General features: G+C 44.4%; 1 protein-coding gene across 1 annotated transcript in view; it reads left to right on the top strand.

Annotated features, from left to right (window-relative positions):
- zgc:92140 (uncharacterized protein LOC447854 homolog) overlaps positions 1-20,397 on the top strand; it is a 28,623-nt gene extending 8,226 nt beyond the window's left edge. The window contains exons 2-6 of the mRNA XM_041934673.1: positions 5,354-5,483; positions 13,834-13,919; positions 15,369-15,436; positions 17,259-17,319; positions 18,798-20,397. Of these exons, the coding sequence (XP_041790607.1) occupies positions 5,393-5,483; positions 13,834-13,919; positions 15,369-15,436; positions 17,259-17,319; positions 18,798-18,842 (351 nt within the window). The 5' untranslated portion in view covers positions 5,354-5,392 and the 3' untranslated portion in view covers positions 18,843-20,397. The remainder of the gene's footprint in view (positions 1-5,353; positions 5,484-13,833; positions 13,920-15,368; positions 15,437-17,258; positions 17,320-18,797) is intronic.
- The last annotated feature ends 6,658 nt before the right edge of the window (positions 20,398-27,055 follow it).

Raw genomic sequence — 27,055 nt, 5'->3', positions numbered from 1 at the left:
TCCCTGCACACAACAATAGCTCTGGGACTGCTAGGCCTATTTTTAGCCTGCTCCTACTCACAATTTGATGTTTCAATACACACAAATCAAAGCCCTTCAAACAGATGCTGCCCACACACTGGAGACCCTTTGAAACTTAAAATCTATCAAGGCTGCTCACATTTCTCAATGCATTTCCTTCAGTGGTTTCAGAGGGGATTCTCTGTGCTTTGCCAATCTTAATATTCACTTCAGTTCCACACTAACGGCCTGGAGTTAAGAGAAACTCGGCTGTTCCCTCGCTCCTCTCCTCTCTCCCGGTGGCTTTTTCTCTGTTTTTTCCAGTCTCTGTAGCCCTCTCTGGCTTTTGCGTCTCTGCTTCGCCGTGCTGTGATCACCTGACGGGTAACATGCGCCCCGGCGGCAGTGTTTCAGGGTACACCGCTCGCCCTCCTCGGTGCAGAAGCCTCATTCAAGTGAGTCTTGTCAAGAGACAGATTATGCCGGATGAGATTATTTTTGAAAGTTTGCCGCTAGAGTCTCTCTGTGACGATGTGCCGGAGACTGCGTTAAGACCATCCAGCTGTGCATGTCTGTGTGGGTTTATGAGTGTGTGTGTGAGAGCCATAATTGAGTTGTTCCAGAGCGGCAGTCGTAGTAAGAGGTGTCCCGGGCTGCCTGCGAAGGGCTGATAAGATGCTCTCTAGACCAGGACACACACAGCTAAGGCCACAGGTGACACAAGCACACACATCTAGAGCTTGTGTGCGTGTGCGTGTGCGTGTGCGTGCGTGCGTGTGCGTGCGTGCGTGTGTGCGTGTGTGTGTGTGTGTGTGTGTGTGTGTGTGTGTGTGTGTGTCTGTGTGTGTCTTTCCCTGGGTACAGCCTCCTCTCACCTGCAGGCCCTTTGAGAAATTCATGTGTAAGCTCTGCTCAGACTCCGGAGATTAATGCTGCCTTACCTGGAGAGCCAAGAAAAAGATTCATATGAAATTCTGTACTGAACACACACACACACACACACACACACACACACACACACACACACACACACACACACCTCACAGTCCACAGGATTATAGGATAATTGATTTAAACTAAATTCTCATATTCATCCTTTTGGCTATTGCTTATAATGTAGTCACCGTGGGGTTGACACTTTCTTAACAAATCCAGTTTGAACACATTCAAACACATAATTTGCAACCCACATAACAGAAAACTAAACTGTAGAACAGATGTTTGTTCCCTTGATTTAAGACAAGATAAGATCTAACTTTATTGATCCCACACTGGGGATATTTAGTTGTGAAATAATAGAAAATAAAGTTGAGTTTATTCGCCTCCAGCACCTCTCTTAAGTGACAAGCTGGCTTCAGATTTGTTGTTAATGATTTTGAAAAGGACGCAAACACCTGCGTCTTTATTCACATTTTTTTTCCCATCTGTTGTGTCGATTCCAAACTGGTTCCTCGCATTACTTCTCAGATAGTTTGGTGTCATTATTCCCCATTTGGTTTGTTAGTTTCCTCCAATTTGTGATAGCAAAGAGAACAATTGCCCAGTTTACTGATAGATATGGTCAACATGTCGGCTGATATCGGCTGTCTGTCAGAAATCATGGTTGAATTTGTTTTTCATATGTACATACAATTCTCTAGTGATAGTCCTCATCAAAAATGTTTTATGTGCTTATGTTTAAAAAATCATTATCTGCAGATACAGTGATATCAGATTTGAGAAAATCTAAAATATGTGACGGTTTCGGCCTCGAACATCAGTGTTGCTCGGGCTGCAGATCGAGGCCAGTTTAAATTCCTGTCCGTTTTAAAAATGTTCCCTACAGTTTGAATTTGGACAGATTATCAGAGATTGAATATTTAATTCTTTTTGAGTTTTGGATAAAAAGTGACTGACTCACAAAGTTAACCGCTGAGATCTGGGAGCATGGTGACGGTGCTTTGGTGAAGTCTGACAGGGGAAGAAATGATTGGTCAGCCAATCAGACAGGTTGTAAACAAGTCGAGACTCGTGACAGATCACAGCGTCTCAACCACTTCAGACGAAGGTGAAACTGAAAGTGAACCACGACAACAGCACATGGTTTTTGGTCACGACCGTCCATGCAACCATCCGACTCTATCCAACAGCACCCATCACACAGGCACCACTCCCCTCGCCGTGTCCACCTGGCGCTTTGTGTCGTGTCCGCAGAGATGGAGGCTGGTCGGCCGCAGCCTAAACACAGGAGTAAACACTGGCCTCCTGTCAGCTTCAAACGCTCCGAGGATCACTGAAGGAGGGAGGGGGGGCAGGCGGCGCTCTTTTGAAGCTCCGTACTCGTCTTTCTCTCTGGCCTCTTTCTATCCAACCTATTTTTCATCCTTTCCTTCTCCCCTGTCCCCCCACCTACTTCCTCCCTTTCTTTGTCTTTTCTGCCTCTCCAAAAAGCCTCTCCAGCCCCCCTCCTCTTTTCATCTAAGGCTGTTTTCACGCCTATAGTTCGCTTGCTCTGGTCTGATTCAGTTGAAGGGTCGGTGAACTTGGTGAACTTCTTTTCACACGGAGAAAAATCCAAGACAGCCCAAAACCAGCACTACAAGCCGTGTGAGAATGCTCACTTCCCTCATCAGTCAGATGTTACTGTGGTGGGAGCAAGAACGTGAACACAGGAAGAAGGAGGTCTTGAAGGAGGTCCCACTGGCCAAATGCTACATACCACAATCCACTAGTCCAGCCCCTCTCGTCATGTCTCAGTTTGTACATCCTTGATTACTTTCCTCGCCTCCTTTCCTCGCATTTCATTACCTTCAACCTTAGATGCGGGGAAGGAGGAGTCAAGGCAACAGGCATTTGACAAAATGAGACATCCTTGCTTCAGCTGTCATTTTAAAGTGACGTCAGTTGTGACATGTGGCACAGCTGTAACATCTGTCCATTGTTTTGTTATAGCCTCTATTTCATAATCTCTGTCAGATGAGCCTGACAGAGTTCATGTCTACTTGTATGTTTACTTTTAATTGAGTTCACAACATGCCATAATGTGACAAGAATCTGCGAAGGATGCACCTGTGCATCCTCACTCATAGCTCCTCCAGCGAGCCTCCTCTCTCCCTGAGATGCATTTTAGCATTTTAGGAATTGAGACGTCCTCCAAGATGACATGTTGAGATCCATTTCCAGGTCACGTGCAGAAGGATGGAGGAGAGAGGAAAGGAGATGAGGAGGCTCCAGGCCCAGCTAACTAAGTTTCTAGCAACTTTTTAAGGTAAAGACACACCGGATCCATTGATGGATGGACATTCATTTTCTATGGAGAGCAGAAGATCCAGCCACGTGATGCATGATGGACACTGCACGGCAAGTTGAGCCAAGAGTAAACACCGCCCAACTCGCACTACGTCACCCTCCAGCCGGAGCGCTCAGTGCTCCGCTGCGTTCAGATGCGTCCTCGCCTAAATCTGTGTCTGTACCTTTAAACCCACTCCAGGCTTTGGGAGCTGTTTTGCTCAAACTTGCAGAGTACATGTAGCAGTTGGGTTGGATCACGATCCAACCACACACTAACCGCTCTTGATTTCCCCTGAAAGGGTCTTGGTTTGTTGATTGACAGCTTTCACACCAGCCAAACGAACCGCACGAACTGGGCAAACGCACCAGGGCTCGTTTAAAGTGAACCAAACGGGTTAGGTGTGAAAGCACTTCACGACTCGTCCTCCTCTCACTTGGTACTGGTGTTGCAGATTTATTTTTGGTGATAGGTAATCATTGGCGGCCTCTGCGTGCGTGCGTGTGTGTGTGTGTGTGTGTGTGTAACTGGCAGCAGTCAGATGGGCTCTGTCAATGACAGCATATGGCATGTGTGAGTGGCATGCAGACTATCTATAGTGTGATGTGTGTGACAGTGCGTGTGATTGATTGACAGTGACGTTCACAGCTTGGCGTCAGCTGTCCCTCTGGATGGGAGGGCTTTTCTTTCCTCTTTTCCGAATAATAACGAAGTGTTACGTTTATTTTAGTCCCACTCTCGTGATGTTATGAGGGAGGTGTTTAAGGACACTTTAGCAGGGCAGATTTAGGCCAACATAAAGTTTGAAAACCACGTTGAAATGATTAGTCGGCTCCAGAATCAAACTTTATTTATCGTTTTAAAGCCGAAAATCTTTAAATTAATGCATCAAATGACTGATTGTAGAGTGAAAAGTGTTGCTTGTGGTGATGAACCCACATTGTCACCCGACTCTGCAGTTCCCCTTCGGCTACACAGAGCTTTTTAGCGTCTTTTAGCTCATTGTTTCGACAAATTCACTGTTTTGGTTCACTGTGAACATCGTCAGCTGTTTTAAGAAAATAAAGCTCTGATAAACCCTCCGTACGCTACCTGCCCAGCACCAAACAGCAGACAGACGATGTTAGCAGCTAGCTGCTGAGCTGGTTTAGCATTTAACTTTAGCATTTAGCAGCTAAAGAGCCAGTTATTTCCCTCATCAGCGGGTGGAGAACAAAACAGAGCTAAAAGAAGAGTTAATACTGGACTTGCTTTTTTTTAATGGGCAGAAACATGATTCAGAATGAATGCTAGTGTTGCTCTGTGTCTACTGATGTGTAAACAGTCAACAGTTTGCTAACGCGTTCGTCTTATAAGGCGACAACATGTCACTGTTGTGCTGACAGCTTAGGCTACACCCAAACAGCCAAAGCAAAAATCAGTTAATACTGTTTTAAGCAATTAATCAAATAAAACATTGAGGATTTGCAGCTTTATTTATTTTATATTGTACAAGTGAACCACTTTAAACTCTTTTTGAGACATAATGAAACACTTGTGCTTGCCTTGTTGCTGCAGCAGCTTTACGGTGAGCATTAAACATTATGTTTCGACTTCTAGAATTAAACGGAAAATAATCACTGCCTTCATATCGTGCAATATATGAATGTAGTCAAAGCAGTTATTTACTTGCAGCCCTGCTTCAAACTGGATCATCTTGTTTATTTGCCCACTACTGTGTGGTGGACGGAAATCATTTTGGGTTTCCTGCCTCAAAGTCATATACAGAACGTCCAAAATGCAGCTAAATGTGTTTTTCTGAACAAGGAGAGCCTTGAACACCCTTCTGTGAAGTGTGGGTACTGTTTGCAAGCGTACCTTTGGCTAGATTTGCAGATCAGGGCGTCCTCTGTGAAGGAGAGGCAGATCACAAAGGCTGTACGAAGCATTTTGACCCAGTTTGTTTGGAGTAAAGACGAAGAAGTGGTCACTGAGCATGAGTGACAGTCGGTCACCGAAGCTGAACAAACAGCAGCCCTTTTGAGAGGCGACACCTATTCAGCACACTGTTGTGTTTTTAACTTTACGATGTTTGTCTCTGTCCAGGTGAGAGTGCGATGAGGAGAGGACTCAGAGTGTGAGGCCATGGGCTGCACCTCGGCCAAACAGGTGTCGGCCGTGCCCAACGATGAGGAGGGACGCGGCAAGGCCTACAGCAACGGAGACCTCTTCACCGGTCAGTCCACACACACACATGTCAATAAAATCTTAACAACGCCATTTCACTCTGTTAATTGCTCAGTGCAGACCCATCGCCCCGTGTGCCCTCACAGTATATTGTCTTCATTATAGCTCTCAGTCCTCTGGCAGAGTGTTAACTTCTCCATTTCAGACAATAACTGTCAACACGGCAGTTTTATTGGAGTCATCCGTGTTGACAGTTCGTGTAAGAGAGAGGAAGTGAGCAGTTAGCGAGGCTGCAGTGTGTAACTCTGTGCTCGCTCAGGTGTTGTGTACAGTAACCTTGACGTTCTTAATGCCTTGGAAAGCAGAGGTGAGACTGGAGAGAGAAAGCAGAAAGGGAAGTGAGGGAAAAAGGATGGAGAGATGATGAGTTGAGACTGTACAGGTGGAGTTAAAAGGGCACTCCTGCAATGAGTCCTGCTCAGCCTGTCAAAACACATGTGTTTTCTGTGGCTCTGGAGGAAGTTTACCAAAATTACTTCATTAATTGAAGTTATCTCTGATTTTTTGCAGCGAGTCTGTGTCACAAACTTGAGGTGTGAGGCCTGAAAGAAATGAGCATTTAGAAAGCAGGGGGTTCTGATGAAATATACTAATGAGTTGCATTATGGGAAATGTAGGATCCATTGGTTTTGGGACTTGACCCATATCAGAGACTAAATATCTTTGCTTTTACAGCTGCAATTTTAACTTCTTTCTTTAATCCGTAAGTTTTGAGTGCCTCAACATAGTGTGTAGTTCCTGCAGCTAGGGGTCTCTCAATCAAAACAATAACAAAAGACGTAGTTTGATGACGTCATGAAGTAGTGTGTGATCATGGGAGTTGTTGTCGTGGCTCAGGCAGATATGTTAACGGACATTAAAGTTTTATTCATGTCACATTTAGTCACGTTTGCCGACTTCCTTCCTCGTTGAGGGCCCCCGGAAATCCGTTGAAATTTTTTCCAGATTCTGTTTAATTTTTCCCAAATTCTGTTACGCATTCAAATTTTTCTGAACTTTGTGTTTTACAATTGAAGCACATTTTGTCATCAGAAAGAGTGTCTGATCATGTGGTGGATGAATGAAATTCCACAATTCCATGAGAGAATATTCCTAATTTAATGAATGTCAGTGAATTTGATGGTGCACATCATTACCTCCATATGCAGCGCATGCCGGGTAAGTGGGTGTGACGGAGGCTGCTCTTGTGTTTGGGCAACGCACCTCCTTTCACAGTTGATTCTGTTTTTATTGTCAAATTCTGTGATTTTCTCCATCACAGAAGTCATAGGGCACTGCTCACTCTGCTACATACTATCTTGGTTTTTCATGTGTTTTCCTGGAAGTTAGAGCAACTAAAGGGGGCAATATGGTGTTGCTGACAGGCAACCAAATAAAACGCACCCTTACCTTGAATAAAATTATGGATTTTTCAGGGTTTGAACATTCTGGAAATATTTGGGATTATGTAAGAACACAACTCTACAAAATACAGATGGTAACATAGTTGTTTTTAGACATTTTAATGCAGAAATGTTACATATTATAGCTTAAATGTTGTCACAAACTACAAAACTAAACTTGGTGAACGCTGGATCATTCTCTGTATCAGATTAGAGACAATTAATCATCATTTCTAATCATTAATTTATTGTTCACTATAATTCTCAAGCAAAAGCTCCACACTCAGTTCCTCCCTCTGCGCTGCAGGTGTTTGCTGCTATTTTCTGTTATTATAAACTGAATATTTGTGCCTTTTTGTCACCTCGGGCTCTGGGAAACTGTGATGTGGCTGTAGCTGTATGCGTTAGCCGTAGATGATTGGCGGGTCGATGCTCCACGCTGAATCCCTCCTGTTGCTTCCTGCTTGGGTGAAGCCGCTTGGGACAAAAGCCAAACATGATGTAACTTTTTGAATCGATCAATTGAGAAAAATAATCGACAGATTAATCTGTAGTGTGTGTAATCGTCGGCTGCAGCTCGAGCTTTATTAATAGCTCGCAGGCTGTGCAGCGAGCAGCGAGACTGAAAGTGAAAGCCAGAGAAAGAGAGCTGATGGGTGGCGGACGGATTAACAGCGATTAAGAATTAGGAGCAACACTCGGGTGTAGCTGCACGCGGGCGGATGGACGTGGCAGATGACGATCCACAGGAGGCCTCTCTCCCCCTCTGACCTGTCTCCCTCCCTCCTCTCCGGCCTCTCCCCCTCTTTCTGCGACCTTCCCTTGACTCGCCGCTCTTCCTCGCCCCTGATATTCTCTCTCCTCATCCACGCCTCCCCCTCCCCGTGATCCCTCTGCCCTCGCGTCCTGTTTCCCTCCTCGTCTTTTAAGGAGCAGCGAGAGCCGGGGAGCAGATGAGAGGGAGGGACGGGAGGAGTGCAGCGTTTTTCCTTGAGAGAGGAAGGGAGAATGACGTGTGTTGACGCCGCCACCGCCGCTGCTCTTCTTTTTTTCCTCTCCCTCTCTCCCTTCAACTTCTCTGTCTCGGTTAGTTCCCCTCTTCCCTTCCCCGGCTCAAGGCCTCCTTCTTCCCTTCCTCTTTCTCTCTGTCTCTCTATTTTGGGTCTCTGGCAGCCCCCCTCCTCCTCTCTCCCTCTCTCCTTTCTTCTCCCCAGCTCTTTTCCTCTCTTCTCTGGCACAACATTAGGTCAGAACCTTTTGTCCTTTCACCTCCTCTCCTCTTTCCTCCCTCTTCCTCCCATCCTTTCCCTCCCATCTCGCTGTCAGTTGCTTAAAGGGGAATCCAGAGTGGCGGTGGTTGCCCCAGACGACTGAAGACCAAAGTGACCTGGATAACGTGGATTAGACTTATTTCAGGCTGCAACCCTTAATAACATCCTTTCTTCACCCCCCTTTTTCTTCACCTCGTCTTCATCCGCTGTTATCTTTGATTCTTCATCACGTCCAGCCTTCATGCTCCTCTTTCTTTCATTTCACATACTGTGAAGTCATTCTTTCCCACTTAACTTGTTGCCCGTCCTGACCCCGGCCGAACTGCCTCACTGCATCCGGTGTACTTCTCATGATGGAGGCGGAAAAGATTGGCCGGCGCTGGTGACTCGGCCCGCCTACACACACACACACACACACACACACCCACCCCCACCCCCACCCCCAGCAGACTGTGTGTCAGCGTGCGTCCATACATCTGTGTTCATATATGTTTCCATATCAGTGCATTTAGTGAGACGGCGAGTCCTGGCCTCCCTCGCGCTGACCCGCCTCTGACAGATTGCCTGCCAGTCAGTCGGTCTGCCCTTGTGTGTGTTTGTGTGTCCCAATTATTTGGCTGTCAGACTCCGGCCACTAACCCCACCCCCACCACCACCCCCCCCACCCTCCTCTCGGGCGCTCTCGCACAATAACCGGAAAAGTCTGAGCTCCATTACACAAACACTGAAGGATGACGAGGGAAAATAGCAACACTCTCCACAACATCGTGCTATTGATGTCTGCAATAATCACAGTCGGAGCAGATGGGAGGGGAGATAGCGTGTGCGCTGCTGTGTGTGTACACGATTGCGTACGTGGCACCCTAACATGTATACACAACATGGTGGTGATGATTTCACTGCTTTGAGGCGGCATAGCAGCTGGGTGCCGTGTGGGTCCATCCTCCTGATCCGATGCCTGTTAAAAAGGACGTTTTTCCTCGCTGCCATCACCAAGTGATTGCTCATGGGGGAATTGTTGGGTCTCTGTACATTAAAGATTTTGGTCTAGACCTGCTCTACATGAAAACTGATCTGAGACCTTTGTCACAATATACACAAGTTGAAACTGAATTGAATTGATGCTACTGTCCCTCTGAATTCTTTGTGTGCAGAGAAAATAGTGTGAAAGCAGGTGTGCATGATCCTGTAAAAAGAACAGTGGGATCGCTCAAAACTGACTCTTTCATAAGGGCCTCAAAGAAATGCTGGTGCTTCAATCATACTGTGAGCTTCCTTTATCGGGCTGCAAAGTGGGCGCTCAGTCCTTGGAAATATTATCACATACTCAGTTGAAAGAGAGCAGCTACGTCCTTGAATGAACTATTTTGTGCTGACACATTTCAGAGGGAAAACACAAATGACAAACCAAACTCCCGACAAACAGCCTCTGAAACAGAGAAGCACGCTGGCGACCAGAAGGTCACCGGTTCAAGCCCCGGGCAGGCACAGTGAATAAGGTGCACCTCCCTCATCATCGCTGCTGACATGCTCTTTAAAAAGGCTGCTCAACTGCTCCAGTGAGGTTAGCCGTGGCTGTACTGGGCAGCTTCCAGGTGTGACTGAGGAGCAGGGCGTTCCTGGAAAACAGCTTTCACATTTGGTGAATTAAGCCCTAGTAAAATAAAGGTTAGATATATACACTAGATACTGTTTGTCAGATTTAAAACCACCAGTTTTAGCCAAAGGAGAGGGCTAGAAATGATTTTAAATATTGCAAATTACTCACTCAGAATATCTAAAGTGCAGCATATCAAGTAGATGTGTTGTTTCCAAATAATCCACATGACGCCTGCGGCTCGTTCAGTGTGTCCACACATGCAGTCAAAACTTGCGTAGCCAGCGCGTGCTGACGTGACATCCTCCGTCCGGCCTTGTCATCATCACAGACGCCACGACATCTGCAGGATGCGTTTTTTCATACCTTTCAGAAACGGCTCCAGCAGGCCCCCGAGTGTTTGCACATTATCAAAAAACATTGCATTCGACTAATTCCAGACACGGTTCCCTCAGTTTGCTCTCAGCATTTAGCCCATCATCATGTGACACGGAGGGATTTCAGTGATAAATTTCATTAGAGGCCTGATATATCAGGAAACCAATCCGTCTAACCATAGTCTGCAAAATACGGTAATTCACTTATCTCAGCAACATTAGCCTAATGAGTAACTGCTGCTGCATGGCCAACGGAGGCTGAAGTCTGTTTATACTGTGTATGAACATCATGTATCATTTTTATTACTATGGGCCTAAAAAAAGAGTTGGATAATAAGAGAACTGAATGAATACTCCTCCAGTTGGAACCAGATGTCAGACTCTCCATGGATCTGATTTATTTAATGATGTATCACATGTTTTTACAGCAGTCGCTTGTTGTTCGAAGGCTTCTGTAGGTTACTGAGGGGCTCCCTGGGGTCACATAACGTATTGAATTGTTTAATTTTAGTTACACTTGGCACCACGGTAACAGCCAGAATATCTCCTGCTTTTCATCATTTTATCCCCTCAACCAAAAGCAGAGACTTTTATTTCTGTTCAGAATATTAAGCGCAGTATTTCAATATTTCTGAACTGATACCCCCTTGATGTGTGTGTGTGTGTGTGCGTGTGTGTTAGAGAGTTAGAGATGAGACTTTGTGTTCAGGTGTAAATGTCACGGCCAGGCCGGGGATGGCCTGGAGCCAGAGTGGCCGGGAGGGAGGACACGCAGCAGGAAGGACGGAGTGACATAGCCACAGGACAGGCGGACACACGCTGAAATACACACAGAGATACTCACACACACAGACACATACACACACACACTCAGGGATGGCTATTTAAATCACTCACACCCATACAAACGCCACACTTGCATAAAATGACAAACGTGCTGATTCAAAGACGAAGCGCTATCTGAAATAGAAACACACTTTGTGCACGCGCACGCACACACACACACTTGTGCACACGCCGCGACTCTTGGTACCTTAAGGTCAGCGCAGAGCTCCAGTCTCTAATCAAGAGATGAGAAAGATGTCCACATCACAAAATCGCGGCTTCTCAAAATAGTTCTTCCCTTTCATCTTCCTCTCTCCCTCTCCCTCTCCCTGACGGTTGCCCTCCCTCTCTCCCGAAGCGAGCCCGGCTTCGGCGTGACGAAAAACCCTTGTCATTTCTTGTGACAATGACAGCCGCACACACACACACAGACACACACACACACACACACACACACATGACTCACGCAGCATGACCAGTTTTTCTTTTTTTTTTTTCTAAAATGAAGCAAATTCTGTGATGTGATGAGTCTTGATTGGTGTAAGCTGGGTCACTTTGATCTATCTATACCCGTCACATTAAGCAATCCTGTAACAGCAGCCTGTTCAACCCGTCGGGCTGCAGCTCACCCAAATTACTAAATGGCATTTTTCTCAACTGCTGCTTCGTTCATGCAGATGTATTTGCATGGCCCCCAGCAGCAGCAGCAGCAGCAGCAGTAGCAGGAAAGTTTACCCCCTCCTATTCATCTGTATCCACCTTAAGGTACAGATTATATAGCTTGAAATTTATGTGGACGGCCCCTGTAATATGCAGAGGAAATGGCTCTTATTCTGTTTCCTGCTGCAACACCGTATGTGCTGCATGTTTACAGAGCAGGTCTTAGTTCAGTGAGCCTGTGTAGTGTTATGAAATGTGTGTGTGTGTGTGTGTATTGTGTGTGTGTGGGCATGTTCAGACAGGAGCTGCCTCGCTCCGACTCGTTTACATTCCTGAGACAAACAGAACAGCAGCAAAGTAGTCGGCGTTTGTTTCTTCTCTTTCTCTTAAATCTGCCAGCTTCCCTCCCTCCCTCCCTCCCTCCCTCTTTCTTCGAAATGATTTCAGTGACGCACGTGCAGGACGTAAAAACACAGGTGATCGCACGCACACACGCATGGAAGCAAACACACACCCGAGCACGCAGGTGATCCAGGTGCAAGGTGGATTGTGGGCAGGGGGAGGAGTGAGCCCTTCAGCTGGGTACAAAGTGGCACAGACAGACAGACACACAGATAAACAGACTGCTGCTGATAGAGCGAGGGCAAAATACAAAGAGTGCAACAGATAAAGCCGAGAGCAGGGAGTGTGTGAGTGTGTGTGTGTGTTTGTGTATCAGGGTCTTGGCTGCTTTATCAGTTAGTCCAGGTAGTCTGCAGAAATGCCGGCGTGCTTGTATTGTTGTGCTCAAGGTTAGGCGGGGCTTGCTCTTACGTAAAGGTGCTGCATGTTGAGTTTTCACACTTCACATCATCTCACATCACTGTCGGATTCATGGTGATATTATTGTCTATTGTGTGGCACACAGAAGCTCCACTGGGGTTTTTCTACTTCCTGTTTTTTTTTTTTTTTTTTTTTTTGAAACAATCAGACTGTCAGACTGCACTATCTTAACTTTTATTTTAATGTCCAGCTTCTGCATGTGAATTTTTTGCGATATATTATTCCATCAAACAGACAAAGAGAAGCTTCAGATTCTCACAGGTGAAAAGCTGGAACAAGTAACTGTCTGGCATTTTTGCTTGAGGGAGATTCATTGACTATGAATTCAGCTGCAGATTAATTTACTGTCTAATCCTCTAATTGACTATCAGTGATGACCATCGAGATGTTGCCTGTATTTGCAGCAAATATCCCTCAAATTAAAAACCTGGTGGCACACTGCAAAATGCAAAGAGGCTCCAAATCACACTGCAATATCTCCTATTAATTAATGAGGTAATGATTAATTAGTATTAAAATACTACAGTTCCCATGTATTTCTGCTTAGGCTGGACGGTATGATCATAATGTAACAAATAATCACTTCTAATGCAGTGGCTTGAGATTTCATTTATCAGGACTTGCTCACTTCAGATGTGTTTGTCCTGATTAATCCAGTATAACCAGTGAAACCTTCAGACTGGACTGCAGGCAGAGTTTGTGGTTCCACGTCACTGGTGGCATTTATTTTAATTATACTGGATTAAATCAGTGTATTGAATTCAGCAAGGGATGCACACCCGTGTTGATTCAACACATTCGGTTTGTTGCCCCGATCTTTACCTTTAGCCGTGATGCGCGGGGCGGGGCGTGGTGTCGGCGCCGTGCAGGTTCTCGCCACTGAGCTCGTCTTAACCGTCTCAACTGTCTCAGCTGTCTAAGCTGTCCATGTAGCCTAGAAGCTGTTCAACTGATCTTTAATCCCCCTCCAGCTTTCTCCTTCTTATCTGCTCCCTTTTTTTCCTCCCTCTTGTCTCTTCTGTCTCCTCTCTTACTTCTCAGAGGCTTGTATTCTCGCCGTCTCTCTGTTGTTTTTTGCTTTCTCTTTCCTCAGATGAGTTTCCTGTAGCTGAAATGGAAAGGAGACGGCGAGTGTCCTCCCACTTACACCTCAGCTGTCATGTCCTCTCTCTAGAACACTGTATCAGGTTGTAGTTATCAAATTAACTCGGGCGAATTATAACTAAAATCGATGGTACGGTCATTGGTAATGGTGACATAATGCAGTGAGAGTACGGCGGCGACCAGCTTGACCAGGACGAATGAGAGGAATCTGCTCAGTGTTTCCTCATGTTGTTATTTCCCTCCTGCCTCGCTCTCGCTCTCCCTCCTTTAATCATGCCTCTCTCTCTCTTTCCCCACTCAGATGAATACAAGATGAAGGGAGTGGAGGAGGTGAAGTACATGAGAGGGGATGAAAACCGGGTGAATGCACGCAACCAGGAGAACCTGGTGAGACACACATACATACACACACACACACACACACACACACACACACACACACACACACACACACACCAACCCATCCACTGACAGCCTGTCATCCACACACAGACTCAGACCTTTTCCTGACAGTTTATCAGCTCAAGCGAACAGGCTCGTGTTTGTGTCCAGAGGCAGCTCCGTCAGCCTCACACACACACATACACACACACACACACTCTTACTGTCTCTCGCACATGTGCAAAAACCACACAAAGAGGTGCCTCACACGCAGGTAGAAACAACATGCCGGCGTGTGTGGAATGTGGGGGCTGATCGCTCGGTTGGTTTGACTCCCTCCTGCAAAACCTGTGGTGTTAAACAGTGGAAACAAATGCTATATTTTCATTGAAGAACTCTTTTTTTTCCCTTAATAACTTGCCAGATAACCTCGCTACCCAACCCCTTGTGCACACCCAGTTTATAAAGCCTCTACATATTCACATCCTTCTCAACACAATAAATGACTGAGAAGGGTGGTTGTGTGAAGCGAGAACCCGTTTGCGTATTCAGCAAATAAAGTCAGCCTGCCTGGTGTGCTTGAAAGCAGCGAAACAATAACCAATGTAACTATAAATCCTGATTAAGCAACAGAAGCAGCCTCACACTACCTTGAATTTATATCACTGCAGCTCAAACGCCGGCCTTATCACAGTAATAGTCTACAACCACGAGGGGGGAAGCACCTCTTATCCTCTGAAACTCGAAGCCACAGCAGCACGAAAAGCAGCGATTCTGCAAGCAGAAATCAGATAAATGCTGCCTGATTTCTTCTTTGTTGAAAGGTGTCAGCAGACATGCGTTTTCCTGATATCTGTGGGCTACAACAAACACGCAGCTCGACTTGTTCCACTGCAAAGCTTTGCCGCAATTTTCTGTTGCAGAGAGACTCATTTTTTTTAACTGCACGAGTTGTTTAAAAGGCTGTTGTCTTGTTTCAAAAAGGGAGGTTTGTTATGTTACCGGAGGACCCAAACCACATTTTTACACAGCCAGGTTAACCAGCCACTACATGTGGTCAGGGCAGTGTTTGTTTCCTACCACTTGTCAGCAGCGTAGGTGTCTCCTGTCAAAGAGGAATTCACACACAGTGAGTGGTGAAAGAGGCAGCTTCCAGTGTTTTTGGTTGAACAGCTGCAGCATTTTACAGTAGCTGGAAACTGTGCACAAAGCTGGAAAAAACGTGGAAGCAGCGTGCATCAGAGTTGATACAGTTTTATTTAGATCTACACACATTATATCTGTGCCCGATGTGCAGTGCCAGCTGGGGGAGGACGTGACTTTATAATGCAGGTTTGATGCTGTGCGCTTTCAGCAGTGTGGCTGTTGTTGTGTTGACTTGAGTTGTGTGTTTTTTTGCATGTTTTATCAGCTGATAATGAAGACTAACTGTGTGTGTGTGTGTGTGTGTTTCAGGAGAAGAGTAATGTGCAGTACAGAGGCAAACCACAGAAAGAGGTTGCTGCAGCAAACATCAAGTCAAAGTAAGTGGCCTACAGAAGTCTGCTTATTGTAAATGGTGGATTATTATATAAGAACATTTGATTATTATATCTGGACAAATCTGACAACTTGAACTTGTCATCAAAATAATTGTTAAAGGGTCAGTTTGCCCAAATTACATGTAAAAATACAGACAGTTTGGTATTCAGTTGAACTATAAAGTGAGATTAGTGTGTCGGCAGGTGTGTTGACCCAAAAATCAGAGTTTTCAGTGTCATGAAGGTGGGCCAGGTCGCCATGGTAACATGGTGGCACACCTGACCTGCTCCAGAAGATGTTATATTGAGCGTTTCTGATTTAAATCGGCTATAAAAAAGCGCCTGACGATATTTTCTATGAGCGATACAGATTCTCAGATGAGGAAATATGTTATAAATGCGAACCTGCTGAGCCGCGGCCGTTAGTAATGTCACTGAATGAAGCCGTGTAATTAGAGCAGCACAAGCTGTTTTGTGCCGCGTGGTGTTTTTTTTTGCCACAGGAACCTGCATGCATTCGGTCGGTGATGCAGAAAATCATTTTTTCCGCACACTAAAAGAATGATGAAAGCATAGCGACTGTAGACCACTGTGGATCATGCTTTTATGCTTGGTCCTGATTTGCTCCCACGTCCGTTTTACACTGCTGGTACTGCAGCTAACAGAACACTGATTCGATTGATTGATTAGTCTGTTGGTATTTATCACGCATGTCACTTTGATTTGGCCTAAAACTGATTGATGATTGATTTGCCCATTAGGGGACAGATGCAAAGGCAATACCTGAGCTTTTAAAAGCTTTTTTAATATTCTGCATAGCTCTCCATTTTAACAACCTGTTCCTCTTGACTGAAAGAGGCGGCATGTGATCCATTTTGTGCAAAGTCAAACGATGCACCAAACACCCTTCACCTTTTTATGTAAACAGGCACAGAGCCCGAGGAGAAAGTTGACCAAAGTTGTGACACTTGTTGTCTCTGACTGGGGTTTTAGAATTTGTTGAGCCAAAGCCATCCTGGTGTGTACTCATCCCAGACAGCGGGGGTTAACCGTATTGTATCTGCATTGCTCAAAGTATTAAAGATTCTATTTAAAGTTTTCAACAGCAGCATGTCTTTATACAAATGGTGTTAAAGCTGCTAGTGATCCACAAACCTTACTGTGAGCAGCTTTCCAAGGTTGGGAATGAACTTTGAATGTCGACCATCAAGCTGGATGAGACGCCTTCCAAATGCTCGGAAAAACAGAAATTTTAACTGTATAACTGAAAGCACCAGGATCTACTGATGGACGTTGTGCTGCAATTGTTGCGCCAGCTCACTGTGAGAGTGTCACTTCCAGAGAAAGTAGTTCCAGCGAAAGCTGATCAGTTTGATGTGTTGCAGTTTGGTTGAACTGACTCTTTAGTAAACTGTTATGTCTTTTATTTCCACTGTCCATTAAATGTGAATTAGGATTCATATGTTAATATTATGATAAGTGAAGTGATATGTTGTGTTTGGTTTTTGTAATGCTGCCTCTCGGCAAACCTCAGCATCCATAGACCTTTTATGTATATAGATTGTTTTTGGCTGCAGAGTATTTTGCCTTTGGATGAGCGACTGGGTTAATACTTTAGAAAATAATTATTCAAATTCCTCCATAGCCTTGCAACCATGGATTTCTCACACTGCAGCAAGGATTGTGTGTGTGTGTGTGCTGGTGTGTTTGTGCTGTGTGGGGGGTGTAATGGAAAATTCTCATGATGTATTTGTTGCCTCCCCTCTCCTCCTCCTCTCCACCCTCCAACTTCCTCTCCCCCTCCCTCCCTCCCTCTCTCTCTCAGTATTCACACGTCAGAGAGCCAGCAGGAATTTTTCAGGATGCTGGATGAGAAGATTGAGAAGGTGAGGGGGGGGGGGCTGGATGTGTGTGTTTGAGGGGCACAGAGTGGATCTCGGAGCATTTAAAGAAACAGCTGGGTCTTAACATTTAAAGAGACAGGCTGTACAGCAACATCCATTAGTGCACATTGTCATTGTGCTTAGGAGCTCAACACTCCACATGTGTGAGGGGGAGGAACAGGTCAGCGCTGCAGTGATGAGCACTTACTCCTCTTAGTCTGCCACTTGAATTACGCCGGTTGTTTCTGACTATAGATGAGGTTGCAAAGTGAACTGACAGTGAGTAACGGCTGGATTCAGCTCGGGCATGGTGCACTTCATTTGTCAACCCTGGCAGTGTGTTTTCAGCAGTGGTGGGAGAAGTATTCAGGGTCTGTAACTTGAGTTAATGCAGCAGTATTACAGTGTAGAAATACTCACAGGTAGAAGTGCTGCAGTCAAAATTCTGCTTACCTGATTGTTGTCAGGTTTTATTGAAGTTGTAAACCTTAAGATTTAAGTCCTCATCGATTTGGGGACACATGTAGTTAAACTGGTAGTAACAGCAAACACAAACTATTGTCGTTGTAATAAGGAAGTCAGGCAATAATTGGCCTTTTTCCAAAATTCTGTGAGCATGAATCTGCAGACAGCAGGGCGCAGTGAAACTGAAGGGTTTGCTGAGAAGTTGGAGGTGTGCAGCCTCCAGTTCTTCATCTATCAGACTATGCGGCTGCTCCTTCTTGCTCCTTCTTTTTGCCAGTTAAATGCTTTTAATGTGAAGCTGCAGCAGCAGGAAATGTTCGGTTTGCATTAGCAGTAACTGAATACAGCGTTTTCTGCTGAATTTTGCCATTGACACCCAGTTTGTAATACTGCAAATATGGAAATATTGCAGTATTATTTTTTTGGTCTACAAAATATCAGAAAATAGTGAAAAGTGCTAATTTTAAAATGGTAAAATAGTTTATTTACATTTGAATTAAATACGTAAAGCAGCATAAAATAGAAATACAGCAATTAAGCACCTCAAAGTTGTGCTTAGGCACCATACTGTGGAAAATGCACTTTGTTACTTTCCAGCATCGATTTGCTGTGTGCGACTGAGGCAGCCTGTGTTTTAAAGCCTTTATTTAAAGAAACACAGAGTGTAGCATTAGACAAGCTGTTGGGCTCTGGAGAGGAAAGGAAGGCAGTTGAGTTAGCTCCCCATCATGATGCACGAAACGAAGCAACATAGCTGCCCACCTGTCAGCACTTTACAGCCTCATCCAGTATTTTCTATGCCAGTACCTGCACACAGTCGAGGGTTTGTTTAAACGTGACTCGAGTAACAGGTGCGTGGGTTTTTTTTTTTTGCTGAATGCAGACAGTTCAGAGTCATTTGAAGTTATTAGTCAGTAAAGGTTATTGCTGAGCATACTCGACTGGAACAAATTAGACTACATAGAAACATGAAAATTGTGCACGTCTCATATTTTCTCTGATGCCTTTCCCTGCAGGGGCGAGACTACTGTTCGGAGGGGGAGGAGGAGGATGGGACATAGCACAGAGGCCCCCAAGATTCACCCTCACAGAGAGCCTCACAGTGTGTGTGTGTGTGTGTGTGTGTGTGTGTGTGTGTGTGTGTGTGTGTGTGTGTGTGTGTGCGCGCGCGCGCGTGTGTGTGCGTGCGTGCGTGCGTGAGAGAGTTGAATCAGTGTTTTACCAACGGGGCGTCGATGTGACAGGACACTGTATGTGTTGGTGTGAGCATGTGTGTGATTTTGAACGTATGGCAAAGATAGTATTTTAATCAAAAGTGAAAGAGTGGGGGGGGGTACATGTGAGAAAGAGAGAGAGAGAATGGGATAAAGGACACTTTCCTCAGAGACTACAGCCCCCCTCTCTTAGCACCTCACCCCTTCAGGCCCCTGGGCAGACAGATGGAGGTGGCGGAGCGATGACGGGCCAGACAGATGAAGGGAGGGAGAGGCGGAGGAGGACGTGACGACTGATGGGCACATGTCGCCATGAACGGAGAGAAGGACTCGCCGCTGTCGGGGTCAAACAGAGAAATTTCCTCCAGCAGCTCCTCATCCCTCCGTCTGTCCATCTGTGTCTGTCTGTCTGTACCTCCTGAATATTTAACCCCTGCGACTGGACAAAAGGAACTACCGAATACGGAGGCCCGGCAAGGACAAACGTCTTGGTGGTTGCGTGTGGAGGACTGAGAGACACACAAGCGAAGAAGAAAGGAAGCCCGGGGAGGAAAAGATGGTGAAGGCAGAGGTGTTATGTAACACCAACAGGATGCACACTGAACTTTTTGGCCTGCCTACCTACAGCCAGGCCGGCCCGGGCCGCAAGGGACTGAGAGGATGGGTGAGGGCGGGTGAGGGAAGGTGGAGAAGAAAGAGAAATTTGTGATATTTTAATAAGAGAGAGTAGGGAGTGAGCTGGTGATTTAGAAACTCTAAACTCCTCCTGCCTTCTGAAGTCAAGGACCTTTTTTTTAATCTGTTCCGCAGCCACTCGTTCAGTTATTTTTTTTCCCTTTTCTGTTGTTTTTTTCAGTTTGTTTTTACTCTTGGCTTCATTCGTAGTGTATCATCATCAATCATCAGTTTCATCATCATCATCACCACCGCAGCAGGCAGACTGAAGCTGCATTAGCTCAGAGCATCTGTGTCTCAACCCGATCCATGCTCCTTCATACACCATCACACTGCAGACCCTCGCCGATACACACACACGCAAAGTCTTTTATTGTACATATGGTAACACACTCTCATCCCAGCACACCCTCCGCATGCACGCATAAACCACACAAACATACACATTATTGTATTCCTTTCATTTCACCAGCAGAACGTCATTTGCATCAATTTATTTCTGCTTTGGTTCAGTGTTCCCACACACACACACACACACACACACACACTCATTGACACACACTCAGACACTGAAGCAGCAAACCGGGCTGAGCTCAAGAGGAGGATGCGTGGTTGCCATGTAGACACAGACCTGATCACATCTTTTGTTGTCATCTTTACTGAATACTTCCTGTTGTATTATTTTGAATACTTTTTTTCTATTAAAAATAAAAACAAAGAAGCTCTTAATCTGTTTGGCATCTCAGTGTGTGTGTTGTGCATGTGTGCTGCTATAAGCTGAGTAACAGAGCGCCGTCATGGTGCCAGTGTACTGAGGAGTGTGAAGTCAGTCCATTTTCCTGTGGTCACGGTGCCCAAAGCTGGGCAGTCAGATCAGATTCAGTCAGAACACCAAGCCCGCGTTCTGCCACCTGCTGGCACAACAACAGTTCTGCAGTTCAGTTTGCAGGCTGTTCCTGTAAACAAAGCTGGATTTCACTCATAATTAAAGACATAATTTAACATGTGTTCAGTTATGTGTGCGTGGGGGGGATTTTTGAATTTATTAGATTTATTTCCTGGGTTCATCTTACAATTAGAAGTAATAAAAAAATAGAAAAAATAGGTCCTTTGAAACATTCAGTTCCGCACGAAAGGAAATAACTTTTATGAATATTTTTTATTTCTAATTTTCATCTGGGAGATGAATTTCTTCCAGATGACGTGACTTGAACAAACTCAAACTCATCCCAGTAACTGCTGAGGCAGCTGCTTTAACATCTTTCAAACAGGCAGTTCAAAGAGCCTCACACATTCAAAACACCAGTATTTAAAGTGAGATTATAAAAACTTCCAAAAAAGGAAATAATGTTCTTAGAAATCCAAAATTAAATACATAAGAAATAAAACATCCTTTCACAGATCAATACAATCAGGGGTTTTTGCTGCTCCATCCTCTTGGTCTGGTATGACCAGTAGTTAATGGTGGCTAATTTTTAGCTAATGCTAGCAAACTGACTTTATGTGTGTTCTCTACTTGGTTTAATTTTAACCATCATCCCACAACTGGCTGCTGTTTAGTCAAAATAACATCGGCCGAGTCTCATTTAAAAAATAAAATCAATTAAAGCTGCACTAATCGATATTTATATATCAACAATGTGAAAGAGTCAGTTGTAGTGATGAACCTGTGGAGAATTATCACCCGATATTGCACTTCCAACTTAAGCATCCTTTAGCCGATTGTTTTGGTTTTCCAAAACAATCGTCTGAAAGATTTCCAAATGGCAAACAGATAAGCTAGCTGAGTAAATAGTGAAGCATTTAGTGGCTAAAGAGCCAGAAATTTCCCTCAGGAGCAGGTGGAGACCAAAAACAGAGCAAAAAGAGGGTGACTTTTGTATTAACATTGTCAGGTGAACACAGCATGACTCAAAACGAATGCTAAAGTTGCTCTGTATATGCTGGATGTGTAAATAGGTAAGTGTTTGCTTACATATTTGCCATATTAATTTCAATCAATTTCAGTAGGTGATAATATGTCATTGTTTCCACTGCCTCCAAAAAACAAAAAACAAATCAAAACATGTAGCACAGAAATTATGTGGGTTATTATTAGTAATCATTTATTGTTTTATGGCCCTTTATGGCAGTGTACACGCAGGGAAATCAATAATATGACATCAACAAATCAAAATAGCTTTCATCATAATTGAGTTCAATATTTAATTGCAATAAATAATAGATGTAATCCATCATAATAAGTAGGGACACTGATCTTTTGTTTTTACAACAACCAATTGAGTGATATGGATAATACTGAACACAACTGAGCAACTTTTCTACACAAACCGCTGTGTGGTGTGTTAGCAGCCTATGCAAAACCCCAGAGTGCTGAATCGATATCTGCTCACAAAGCTCGGACTAATGTGCTCCCCGTGGGACTGGACGCGCAATGGTTAAGTTGATTACCACTTTATGAAAGGTACACTCAGTGGCCTGGCTGCTTCTTTAATAGCCAACTGTCTCTCTGACACATGATACACACCCAAACTCCTTCACCTCGCATGACTCACTGGCAGGGGCACATAAGGTTACAATCTGCAGCCACTGTGCACATGAGCGGCGTGAATGGGTCCCTGCGGGCCAGTGCTCGCAGCAAGGCTCCCCCACACAGAAATAAATGCGTGGTGAAGGCAGACAGAGCGAGGTGGGCGAGGTAAGAGTGAGAAATAAAGACGAGGGAGTTGCAAAAGTGAGAATGTGGGAGGGAGAGAGCGAGGAAGAGACGGATGTTGCCCGTTAACCTCAGACAGGAATATGGGCAAGAAAATGTTCTTTCCACCCTGACGTAAGTACCAATAAAGAGCCCACTCCTCCCTGCTTTCTGTGTGTGTGTTTGTGTGTGTGTGTGTGAGTGAAATAGAGCCCAAAGTGTGAGAGTCCTTATTCGGGTACAACATGTTCTTGGCTGTGAATGTGATTTAAGTCCAAATCCCTTATTAAATCTGCGCCAAATTCACACTCACAGCTGAACGTCTTCATGGTAAAAATCAGTATTTTATTTGTCAAATGCAAACACATAATAACTTGGATTTAGTCAATTTCTAGTGTTAATCCATGCATTATAACCTGCTAATCGCTTTAAGAATGATAGCAGGTTCCTGTATTTTGAGTTTTATTTATAGGATGACCTTTATGTTTATATTTGGATCACAGATTGGGCCTTTCAGCAGTGACCCTGCAGCTTGCATAAAGTGCCACACCTAAAAACGTTGAAGTGAAAAAAACAGAAAAGGTTGAAGGATCTGCAGTCAAACTGTGTAGCAGATGTTTAATTTGTAAAACATGCATTTTATTACTTGAAGCCAGATAAAATGAGATACTGTGCTTTATGTTTGAACAGTCTAAAGGGCATCTACTGTAAGCTAAGTTACAGTTACAGCTAAGTTACTTTTAGCAGGACTCTATGTGTTTTTATTTTCTAAATTATGTTTACTTCCTTATTTGTGTTGTATACTTATGATGGCTGAGCATTAACATAGATTTCCAGTTACAGGAAACACATAAGAAAAAGTCCAAACAGTAAATTAGCTTTAGCTGAGGGAAGCTATGGTCCAACTAGCCTTAACTAGCCGGAGCGGTCACTGCGGGTGGTTTTTCGGGAATTTGTGGGAACAACCTTTTTTTTGTTGTTCCCACAAATTCTACACATTTTTATTTTAAAAGCTAGAAATTTCTGTGGCATAATATGTTTTGTCAGGTAAAACAGACCAGACAACAAGCAAGAAAAGTGAAAAGAGGTTTGGAGACGAGCACAACATTGCATGGCCAAGTTTTGTGCAGAAATGAGTAAGAAATACATATTTGTGTGTGTGAATGTGCAGTAAGAGAGAAACTGCACAAATGTCGGAGCAGTAAAATATTACTGGCGGGTTGGTGGAGCCACTGAATGAACAAAACTGTGGCCATCTTAAGATTAAAACACTAAGTCTTGGTGAGATTTTCAATTTCATGAATCAAAAAGGTTTATATTCTTTTATACTGGCGGGTTTATCTGTCTCTTTCACAACAGCTTTAAATTAAGTGTGTGTGTAAACATTGCCCACATAGAGTATGAGTCAATGCTGAAAGGCAGAGGGATGGATCCCTGCCTGGATGCCCAGCAGGCCTTCGCTCAGTGTCTTAACTCTCTCCAGTGCCTCCTCGCCACCTAATACCCGGTTTGGAGCTCTCCATACTCCAAACACATTCGTTTAGAAAAGTGGCCGCACCCGCCATCTTACAGTATAATTTTTCCATCCATCTTCAGCACACCATCTATACTCCTCTGTCTCTTACATGAGCCCAGTGGCTTTCTGCCTCTGCCCTCCCCTTCAGGTTGTACGTAAAGCCTCTCCATGCAGATCCATACTGTGGATTACCTTGGCAAAGAAGCAAATCACATGAGGGGGAGGCCAAGGCTTTAGGAAGGTAGAATTGGATGCATTTGCATTCATGCTGCACATCCACAAGAAGTGACCTACTTAAATCCCAGGAAGCTAATTGTCGAGTGTAAAAACGCCGTACAGTTTTTCATCTAAATCGAGTGTGTGCCTGCTTAACGTCGAGAGCACAATTTGACGGCTCAGCTGTATCTGAAAGTGTTTGTGAATTCCCTGCATCACCTGAAGTGAGCAGCAGAGTAGGGAGGCTTGAAATGGATAGCCGGAGAGCACTGATTACTTTATGGTTCTGCCCTCGTATTGTATTTTACTGCAGTCTGCCAAATTCACATTAGCTGAGCAAGCAGTCAGCGCCTGAAGCAAGACTCGTGATTTGGGCCCGGTGGTGCTGAGGAGACTGTGGCTGTGTGGCACCGGCAGGACTTTCAAAGAGACCATTTCAACATCATCTGACCAGGATGAGTGGTTTTCTCTCACGCTGTTGGATTCCCATAGGACAAGACAGTGTGTGTGTGTGTGTGTGTGTGTATCTGAATGTATGTGTTGAGTCTGATAAAGGTTCTCAAGGATAGCGCAAGAGCACCACCTGCTGGATCGGGCTTTCCCATCAGGCCGACACACATGCGCACGTGCACAGGCTCCCTCGGAGAGCTCTCCGCATGATCAAGCAATATCTATTACAGCTGTACATCACCCTGACAGCCATTAAGGAGGCATGATGTCCTGAACCAGCCACCCACCCACTCACACACACATAAATCAGCTCACTGGAACTACAACACGAGTGCAGGCCGTTCCTCTCCTGAAATCACTTGTTTCCACTGAGCCGTGCAGAGGGAGCCTCACCAGACTGCTGTGTGGAAACAGCACTTTTATATACTACTATACTATAATATCTCATGTTCGAGGCTCATAGCTGCGCTTTTTGTTCAATAGGTTTCCATTATGAGTTGGTGGAAAACAACATAAGCTTGTCATCTGTTGTTTTTTTTAAATGAACCTGAAGTGCCACGATCTGAAAAAAAAGGAAAAAGCAACATGTGGTATATATTTATCCTGGAGTTTTCTGTATGACATTTCTTTCTATTTATTGAACCTACGTATGAAGGATATACCCCGCCACTTCTGCAACCGCAGCTTAACAAACCAAAAGCTTGGCACCACTCAAAACATACATTTATCCCAAACATAACTAAATAAATGATACAGTTCTGCTCTATCTGTCATCCGTGCTTCAGTTACAGAGAGACAAATGGCTGCATGTCAAGTACGCAACCAAAATTACAAAGCAGATGTTTTGCTGTGACAGAAGTGGGAACGCACGAGCCACGTGAATAATGAGAATGTATCGTGGGCTGGTGGACCCGGTGTTGAAGCCTGACGCTGGGCCAACAGAGTGAGGTATGTTTTTTTTTTTTTTTTTTTTTAAACTGAGTAGAAAGAGCAGCGTTGAGTTTTATTTCGATAAGTCAATTATTTCTATGTGTTTTCCTCTCATTTCAGTTTAAAAGCTAAACATTCACAGTCCAGTCTGAGCAAAGTTACTGTTTACGGGCCTCTGAGCAATCCTGACCTCTGACCTTTGTTGTAGACGGCAGGAGTAAAAGCCAGACTGCAGGTTTAAAGGTCAGCGTTCCCCGAGCTAAGCTTTTCATGAATTTTCAGTCTCGTCTGCGGGTGTAAGGTTGGGTGAGTGTGTGTGTGTGTGTGTGTGTGTGTGTGTGCAGGGGTTTTTTTTTTTTTTACACATCTTAACTGTCTTTGGGAAATCACTAGAGGGAGCTGAGGGATTACTCAGGCAGACTGAAATCACTGCCCTCTCTCTCTTTCGGTGTCTCATCCGCGGTGACTAAGAGCATCCAACAGCAGAGAACATGGCAGAGTACTCTCATTACCTCAACGAAGAGGGAAAACATTACCAGGTGGCAGAAATCCTGGCTTAAATAAACAGAGCTGAGTCGAGACGGGGACAGGAGCAAGCTGGCTTTGCCCGTCTGTCTGTGCTGTGACTGCACTATAATTAAAAAAGGGTTACCAGAGGGTTACTGTAATCATATAAGAACATGCACTATAATATTATAATAGCACGTGGAGCATAGATGCCAGCTCTTGGAACTGGAGGTATATATTTGTGGAGAGTTTTCTATAGACTCTACATAGCAATTCAACATATTTACAGCAAACTTCTAAATTTTGGGGGGAAATTCGGAAAGTTGCATCATGGTGTCATATTGGATTGGCGTATTTTCTTCTGTCATGCACTAGTTGGATGTTTGGTTATTGTTTTAGGCCGCTGACTGAAACTTTGTTCATAAATACTACTGATGTCACATTTTTAGACCTGACATTCCCTCTTTTTTGTTTCTTTTAGCAAGGAGGTTTGTGCAATTTCTTAGATGCATTCTCTCACATCTTTCCTTCAAATTGCATAACTGACCTTGGGTTGGTACAATTTGGAGCATTTTTGATGATACAGTCTCCTGCTTTGTTGTCAACTTAGACAACACCATCACTTAATTTCCTGTATCTATTAGACCAATACACCTGCACAAAGCTAGGATTCTTTGAGCCATAGATGGTGAAAATGTCTTTAGAGTTTAATGGAAATACCCCGAAAACATCTTGGAATTAAGGAATATCATATCATCTCTGTCCTGTGAAAACCACGCACCATTTGAAACTTTCCATGAGCTCAGAAAAACGCCCTTGTTTTCAGCTATGTGACTAAACTAAGCTAATGAGGTTTTAAAAGGTTTATTTAACTTAAGAATGAGAAATGTCTCAACCACCAAAAAAGGAACACTTCATTCTTCAGTTTTTCTGAAAAGTGCAAAAATCGCCAAATATGGAGATAAATCTGGACAGTGATGAAAGTTTTCTTTGTGTGTGTTGTTTTTGGAAAATTTGATCCGGCATGACTCTCCCTCGAGACACCTGCACAGTTCATTTAAATCTATCCCC

Source organism: Chelmon rostratus, chromosome 4, assembly GCF_017976325.1.
Source record: "Chelmon rostratus isolate fCheRos1 chromosome 4, fCheRos1.pri, whole genome shotgun sequence".
Lineage (NCBI taxonomy): Eukaryota > Metazoa > Chordata > Actinopteri > Chaetodontiformes > Chaetodontidae > Chelmon > Chelmon rostratus.
Note: the sequence above shows the minus strand (reverse complement) of the source record. Positions and strands in the feature narration are given on the sequence as shown.